Below are 8,652 nucleotides of genomic sequence, written 5' to 3'. Positions count from 1 at the left end.
GTTCCCAGTTCCATACTGGCCAGACTGGGAGCACCACAATATTCCCATGGTGTTGGCTGTGTGCAGCATCCCCTTCCCCAGCTCATTAACGACACAGTGCATCCTATTACAAGCAAAACTTTAGATACTTTTATTTAGAATTTTAACAACATTAACCTTTTAATTACAAATTTAAATATTTTAACAGTAGTCATAACACAATACAATGTTTTTAAACTTTTACATTGTTTTTAATAAAAAACAATAGGTCTGTCTCCACCTCCCAGAAAACAAACACAATACAGAGAGGAGGCTGCTGTGCCTGTACAGGTACAACAGTGGGTGGAGGAGTGCTGTGTATGGACCATGAACCATTTACATTAACCTGGATGGTTTGGGAAAACAAACTCAACAGTTTCAGGTACAAATGGTTCAAATAATCACAGAGCAATATTGTTTAGCCTTGAAACAGCACAGTCCTCTAGAGGTTTCTTAGAGGGGCTCCCACTTTAATACTGATATGGTGTAATTCGACTTGGAAATTACCAAGATTTTCAACACAAGGCCCCGGGGCTGCAGGAACAGGGCCTTTCCTATGTCTTCCAGGCAACTTATGGACACAGTTGAGTTTTGAAATCTACGATACCTACGCCTGACATAGCCACAGCTCCCAATATTGTGTTATGGATATCCTTATTTGCCTTTTCATATCAGTCACACATAAAACCCTGCCTTGCATCGGGTTCAGTTCCTGTTTGACTGCTCTCACATCTTCTTCCCCGAGGCCTAGGACCTTACTGTACACAACTACACACTGTGCAGATTAGCAGGCAGGAAGAGGCAGGTCTCTGCAGTAGAAGCATCATGTGGATATGCACAGGTAGAGTAAGAACAGGACAGGGATGAAAAGGATGGGAAATTAGAGAGAAACACACATACACACATTTGCCTCTCATGCTTGATCAAACCAGTTACAATCTCAATTTCAAACCAAGTCAGCTGAACGAGTGGTTGGGTTTAAGTCCACCACAGCATCTGCAGTAAATGGCACCTAGTTCACCTTCATTCCAAGAAAATCATCAAATTTACAAGCACAATGAGCCTTTTAGGGCCCTGTGCCATTTCATTTCAAGCTCTCTGGGCAAACACTTGTACTCTGATAAATAGAATACTCTTAACTCTTAGTTCAAAAGTCAGGTTTACAGGTCACAAGGTTCTTGTTTCCCTTCCTGAAACTTTTCAAGAATCAGGACCATAATAAAATATTTTCCAGTCCCTAAGCATTTTCAATATAAGATCTGAAAATCTCTACTAAGCTTCTAAAAGTCTTGTCTGCTAAACTGCTTTTAGAGTTCTGTGATGCAGACCATTGGACCACTGGACCATCCAACTGGATTCTCTCTGGCTTTACTTTTCAAAAATGGCTTTAATTGTTACCTTCTTTTAGTTACTGTTCATTTCTTTTCATACTCTTCACACAAAAGGAAGTTACATCTTACAGAGCTAGGCAGAAAATAGCTAAAAGAAGAGCTGTATAGATGCAAAGTAAAAGGAATGTAAGAAAATGATTAAAAAGGCAACTAAAACACACAAAATTCACATTATGTGGAGACCACAGCATATTTGTACAAGCACATGTTCTTATACATAGAGACTTGGTGGTCAGTGAGAGGCTTAGACCTTGGAGGCCAAATTTCACTTTATCAAACTTGCATAAATCTGGAGCAATTTTGCTGACAGTTAATCTCGGAGACAGCACTAATTCCTCCATATTTACATTGGTAACTAAAAGCAAATTTATCCCTTTGTGATTTATTCCGAGATTGTGAGCAATGACAAGGACATTGCTGTAAATCAGATTAATTTTGAGTTCTTCACTTGGCATTAAGAAATTAGTCAGAAAGAGAAATAAAATTCCTACAAGCAAACGCATGAAAAAATAGTCTCGACAGTCCAACAGATGCTGTAACTCTGTCCCTTCCATCTGGCAGTCAGATCACTGTTCCTGCTCCTTACAAGGGCATTGCATCTCATCCTACAGTCTCTACAGTCATGCTGTAGTTTGTGACTGGAGACAGAATCTCAAAATCCACTTCTAGTGTTCAAAAGTTTGTCACTTTAACCTTTAAGTCTCCTCTCAATTTTCGTCAAAACGGTCTCAGATCTTCATCCTGTGTCACTGGATCTTCTCTACAAACTTTCCCCCTTCTCTTTACTTACTGTTTAAAGACACGGAAGCTGCTGTGTACAATGACCATTTTTCAAGTTTTCTTCTATTACTGAATGATTTTTATGGACTCTATACTCAGGTATATTAGAGTTTTCATTTCCTTATTGGTTTCCAGTTTATAAATCTGAAACAGATAGACTCCTTAATAAAAAGGAAACCAGGAATAAAAGAGTTCCCTCCATTTACCCTTTAACCCAAGAAAGAGAAATAGATTTATTCTTACCTCTCATCCCGCCTTCCTCGGAAGCGTGCATCCTCAGGATCCCGTGGATATCTGTCATCTGAAGGTCTCCGTCCTTCCCAAGCACCAGGAGGCCCACGGTTTGAACCACCTCCTTCAAATTCCCTGTGATCAGGAGGAAAGGGAGGCCCAGGTCCACCCCGTCTCCATTTCTCATCTTGCAATGGTGGGCCTCCTCTCCCCTCGAATTCTCGTAACCGATGGCCAAATCTCTTATCGGGATGGAAGTCATCACGGAAGTCGTCTGGTCGATCAAAGTCATCATGGAAATCGGGGTGAGGTCCCCGTCTGTCTGGCATGCCCCTGCTGTCTCTGCCATCACTCCAGTCCTGGCCCCCTCGGAATAGGCCCCTCTCTGGCCCATGCTCGGGGCCACCACTGTTCTGCTCGTGCCGTCTGTCCGACAGCGGGCCCAGGTGATGGTTTGGTGGACCACGGGCATCACCTTGAGGGCAAAAGAAATCACAGCAGGTTTCTGTAACAATTTCTAGATCACTTTAGGATGCTCTAGTTCATACAGTTCTAGAAAGCATATGGGATAAATTTCACATTAAACAATACTTCTGGGAAAATTTTTCCTGTCTATTCCAGCCCACATCAATGGAAGCTTTTCTCTCAGCCAAGGCCCTGCATTGTGCTCCAGCCATTTCTGTCTGGGTGCACTGCACTGGGACAGCCCCTCCTTGAGGGGACTGACTCCCAGGAGAACAGACAATATATTTAATTACCTTTATTAAGACCAGGTCCTTGGTTGTGAGGGCCCAGACGACCTTGTCCTCCTTGCTGCCCCAGGCCTGGTATCAGTGGAGGAGGACCCGGGTTCTGTCCATCCTGTGAGCATGTAAGAAGAAAAGCCACGTGAATTGTGAGTAATGTGTGAGTAATTAATAATTTTTGTAAGAGTGCAAAACATTTTTCTTCCATAAAGTCTGCATCTGCACAGGCTGTACAATAGAAACATCTCATGTTCCAATGGTTTCAGCCTCAGTTTTCAGACATTCACATCAGTAAATGCTTCAGTCCCTGAGAAACACACCATTTTATAGGAAACAGCACTTCAAGTATTCACATTTTACCTGTTACAACCAAAGATGATAAAGCTCATATTCTTCCTGAGTATGAATATTCTATAAGAATGTATTGAATTTATTGAGTATTCAATACAAATATTCTATTCCTCTAGATGAGGAAAATGTGTAAATTTGTTTGAAAAATATCACGTACTGATTTACAGGCAGTGAAAGAGCTTCACAGACCAGAGACTTCATTTGGAAATGAACAAAAAAGAGAAACTATATGTACAAAAATAATTACCAAGAATGTTGGGATGGGAGAGAAAACATCAGGGCCGTACAGGAACCTCTTCTCTAAACCTCTAAGTTGTTAACATGGAAATAACGAGTTACATTTTTAACATGATGGCAAAGTTCATTTTTCTTCGTTTCAGGATAAAAAAAAGTGCTAACCCCCAGCTAAGCACCATGAAACAAGGGAGTTTTCAGCACTGACAGGGCTAAAGCTAGGAGCCACAGTCCCTCCTTTCTGAAGCAGAAGCAGTAGGGTGGGCAGAGGTTTGTTTGCTTCGTGTCATCCCAAAGAAAAAATAATAAAGTATGTAAGTGTCTTCTGGTATTTTTTCTCATTTTTTGGGTGAATTTTAAAGGATAAAACAATGCTCTTTAAATTCAGCTGCTGTCACAGACTCATGAAAGACTTCTACAGGCACCACATTTACACTGGACCTGCTGTGGTGACACTGGTTGGAAAACTGTGTTCAGACAATGGTCTGATTCTGCCTTTAGACAGCACAGGCCTGACAAAAAGTCATCACCTGGGGTTTGTGCTTGACTGGAACCGAAAAGGGGCATGTACAGAATTTACACTGTAGCTATAAAATCCAACAATAAAAATATGAACCAGACAGAGCTGAAACCTGCAGGATTGCTATACAAAATCTTCTACTGACATGACCAAAAAACCAATACCTCCCCAAACCCTTACTAGAAACCCCTAAACATGTAATTTTTTCCTAGACATGTCCAGTATGGAAGATTTAGACTTGGCCCTCACACTGACTTGTTAAAACCCTTCCAGACTGCAGGCAGTCTGGAAATACTTAAAGACCTGTGTACTCCAGCACACCACCAGGTCATAATTACACTGCTTAACTTCTCCATGAATCAAAGTTAAATAATTTTAATGCTCTAAATTTATTTTGGAGAAACACTACCTTTTTTTTTTTTTTATGGTTGCAGAGAAGCAGGAAGTTTATTTGTGCATTTCTCCCATCATATCTTGAAATATCGTTTTAAATTAGAAACTTATATTCAACTGCAATGTAGGTGATAAACACAAGAAAGCTCACAAATATATACTACAAACATCATATTTGCATTGAGTAATTTTGTAAGAATGTTGGGAAAATAAGCAAAGTAAAAGATCTGGCTTAATGCCCATTAAAAAAACCTCCAAAAATCCCCCGAAATACTTTCCTAGTGATGGAATGTTGACTTGAGTCCAGAACAAATCCATCCTCTGACCAGGTAAGAGCCAGCTATCACAGCGATTCTGCTGTTCCTGACCAAAACCTTGCTGGAGTTCCAGGATTTCCCATATATTTAGCAGATGCTTACTTAAAATAAATTTTATGGAACTTCTTCCATTTATGGAAGTGTTTAACCAAAGCAACAGTTTTTAGCACTCAGTAAATAACTCTCCTTAGCAGAAACCTTTATTACAAACAAACCATGCTTTGCCAAGCGGGGAACACAGAGCCCTAACTCTGCATTTTCATATTTTTGTTTCAAAATTCATTCCAGGCCTCAAACTGGGCTTGAAACTGGAAAATATGCAGAGCTCAGAAAGAGGTATTTTACTAAAAGCTGGAAATGGCCTTGTGTATCCCAGCAAACCTCTGCTTCCAGTGTACAGGTGGTGCAGGTAACAGTGATACCTTACGTGGAGATTAACCCTTACAATTATCTATAATGTTCTGTATTCATGTCACAAGCCTTTGATAAAGCAGATATTCACACACTTCTGCTACTGAAAAGGAAGACAAGTGATTTGTACAAGTTTACAGAAGAAAAAGGCCAAATTCAGAACACAAAACAAACTAAAGTCTATTGTTTTTAAAAACAATCACAGAGGGGGCCTTTTTAAACAAAAACTACTGCTATATTCATATTACGGAGAAGCAAAATGGAGCAAAACCTGACATTATGAATTTTAAAATAGTTAAGTTTTAAAACCCATTATCATACTAAAGGTGCACAAGGAAGGATGATTTAAAATACCTCACTATTTCATTTTTTAGTATCTGTAAAAGCCTTTAAGATAGCAGTATTCATTGAAAATAACCAGCCACCTGCCAAAAGCATCCTACTGAATTCCAAACAGTGTCAGTGGCAAGGGCAGACAAAGACAGCGCTTCACAAACATGGTAATTATTCTCAAAGAAAAATGAGTCTCCCTGGGACAGCAAAAAGAAACACCTCTGCTGGTTTAAGTTATATAGTTGGGGAACCAACATCCATTTGTGTAACTTGGATGTTTTTGAAATCTCAGCAACAGCAGCACATTAACAGCCTTCTGGAGGGAATTATTGATTTGCAAGGAAAAAATATTCAAATAAGCCCACGATTTGTAGGCTACTCTGCTTCAATCTGAAAAGGAATCCCTGAACTAAAGCTCCTTTGAATATTCAGTTCCTCATTGTGATTGGTACTGGACTACACACGAAGTACTCTACATTTTTAAAGCTTTGACTGAAACTATTGAGTGCAGGTCTAAAAGAGACAATTCTGGTTAAAAAACACCACACTTTTTTTTTTTTTAATTAAGTAGATTTTTTTCCAAAGTTCCCTTTCAAAATTCACCTAGCACTGAAGACAATTGAGACAAAGCACAGAACTGGTGCTATCCAGCTAGGAGCTTATGAGAAGCAATAATCACCAAGAGCTCTGGGAGATGTGTAGTAGAGCAGAAAATGGAATGGGTCAACAGGCTGCAGCTGGTGCCAAACCAGACTTCCCAAAGCCTGACTTGACTCCCGTGGAATCAACTGGTGTGTCTATAAGCAGCACTGCCCAGGAGTCCAGGCCAGCTATGTGTGATATCTTGCTGAGCTGGTGAACCCTCCTGGAGCTGATGCTGAGGCAGCAGGGCATGGGGACAGCTCCCTGCTGTCAGCACACATCCAGGGCCTGCTCAGCACTTCCAGCTCAGTGCTCACCCCACTAGACCTGGGTCAGTCCTACACAAACCCATCCCATAACTGTGCTTCCTCTCCTGCTCCTCGGTAAATGGCGCGCTGTTAACACTGGACAACGCTGTCTCTGAACTCGTGCTCTGGGAAGTAGAGGTGGCTAGAGGCAGGAAACAGGACAGCTGTGTCCCTCTGTGCTCCTCTGCTCTTAGAGTGAACTCTTAAGTGCAACCAAACCTAAGCTGATTCCAGGTGTGTCAGCATCTATGATAAATTCATCCCATAGTTCAGATTAACTACTCTGGACAACTGAGAGTTGGCAGTACCTTGCTTTAATTAATACATGAGTTTTCTTATGTTCAGTTTCTTTAAATTCAACTTTTATTAGTGCTAGTAGTGCTTGTCTGCTCCCCAGGAAATACCCCACTTAAGAAAGTTCAGTGTCTCTAAATTAAAAAAAGGAAAAAAAAAAGAAAAGGCAAAAAAAAAGGAGTTTCTCTTAAGGTTACACATTTTCATAGCAGACTGGTTTCTGTACTAGTATTCCCAGTAATCCCTTTTCCACAGTTACCTGCCATAGAATCATGAATAGTTTGGCTTGGAAGTGACCTTAAAGATCACCTATTTCCAATCCCCTGCCATGGGGACACCTTCTGCTGTTTCCAAGCTACATAACCCTTTTTATTATCACTTCAGTTTTCCTGAGGCCTCAGTCCTCCAAGGAATACCCAACCTCCATTCTCTCAGCTCCTGCTGTGCATTCCTACTGCACAAGTTATCATTCCCACATTCTTAAAACTCCCCTTGTTACGAAGACCACCACATACCTGATTGAATGGGGGACGAGGCCCGTCACCCAACAGAGGTGTTTTCTGCTGCTGGAAGGGCAGAGGGCCCTGGGAAGGGTGCGGCCCCCTCGAAGGGTTCGGCTGTCCCTGAGGTCCTTGCATGTTTCCTTGAGGCCCCACCAAAGAGCCTTGTGGAGGTCCCTGCTGGCCCTGTGGACCAGGTGGCCCACGCATTTCTTGTGGCGGTCCCAGCATTGTACCTTGAGGCGGGGGTCCCTGAAGGCCCCGCATCTCCTGGGGGCCATGTCCTAGTAAACCACTTTGCATATGAGGACCTCTCATTTCTTGTGGATGACCCATCATCATCCCTTGTGGATTAGGTCCCTGGTTATCTCTGGGTCCTGGTGGACCCTGCATCCCTCTTGGATTAAGTCCCATCAAAGGCCCTTGAGATATAGGGCCCTGCATCCCTTGAGATCCCGGAGCTCCTTGCATGCCGTGAGGAAGGGGTCCTTGCATTCCTCGTGGACCAGGTGGCCCCTGCATTCCTTGACCTCCAGGGGGACCCTGAGGACCCAAGTGACCTTGTGGGCCAGGTGGGCCCTGTGGTCCTAAATGAGTCTGAGACCCAGGCAGGCCCTGCGGTCCCAAGTGTCCCTGTGGGCCAGCATTACCCTGTGGACCTGGGGGCCCCATTGGCCCATGAGGGCCCGGATGTCTCTGCATTCCTTGATGTCCGTGTAAATCCTGAGGCCGTGGCATTCCTTGTGGGGGCCCTTGGGGGCCTGGAGGTCCTTGTGGTCCCATGAACCCTTGTGGACCTCCAGCTCCTTGGTGTAATGGACCTTGAGGTCCTATTTGTCCTTGGGGTCCTGGAGGTCTGAACTGTCCTTGTGGACCAGGAGGTCCCATCTGAGGCATATTCATTGGCATCTGCTGAGGTGGAAGGGGCTGCTGAAACCCTTGAGGCATCTGTGACATTGGGCCTTGCCCTGGGAAAGGCTGAGGTCCATGGAGAGATCCTCCTGGGGGTGGTGGCTGCACTTGCTCAGCTTGCTTTTGTGCAAGTCTCTCAATCTTCAATTGCTGTCCGAAAAAGAAACCCAGAAAATTAACTAAGCACAGAAGTATGTTACAACTAAAAATCAGAAGCACTCATCCCATTTCACAGGAGTTTAAGAATTCTTTCCTTGTAATTAACAGAAAT

General features: G+C 42.8%; 1 protein-coding gene across 3 annotated transcripts in view; it reads right to left on the bottom strand.

Annotated features, from left to right (window-relative positions):
* WDR33 (WD repeat domain 33) overlaps nt 1–8,652 on the bottom strand; it is a 69,710-nt gene that overhangs the window by 6,281 nt on the left and 54,777 nt on the right. For 2 of the 3 annotated variants that reach the window (XM_042024528.1, XM_042024529.1), the window contains exons 17-19: nt 7,485–8,531; nt 3,179–3,281; nt 2,433–2,895 (exon numbers count right to left, since the gene is read on the bottom strand). In XM_042024528.1, coding sequence (XP_041880462.1) covers nt 2,433–2,895; nt 3,179–3,281; nt 7,485–8,531 — 1,613 coding nt within the window. Of the gene's footprint in view, nt 1–106; nt 2,334–2,432; nt 2,896–3,178; nt 3,282–7,484; nt 8,532–8,652 lie in introns of those variants that run through there. The other variant, XM_042024530.1, reaches the window with a different exon arrangement.

This window comes from Corvus kubaryi, unplaced genomic scaffold (assembly GCF_017639235.1).
Source record: "Corvus kubaryi isolate FWS band 111438036 unplaced genomic scaffold, C.kubaryi_AGA036_p1.0 37264, whole genome shotgun sequence".
NCBI lineage: Eukaryota > Metazoa > Chordata > Aves > Passeriformes > Corvidae > Corvus > Corvus kubaryi.
Note: the sequence above shows the minus strand (reverse complement) of the source record. Positions and strands in the feature narration are given on the sequence as shown.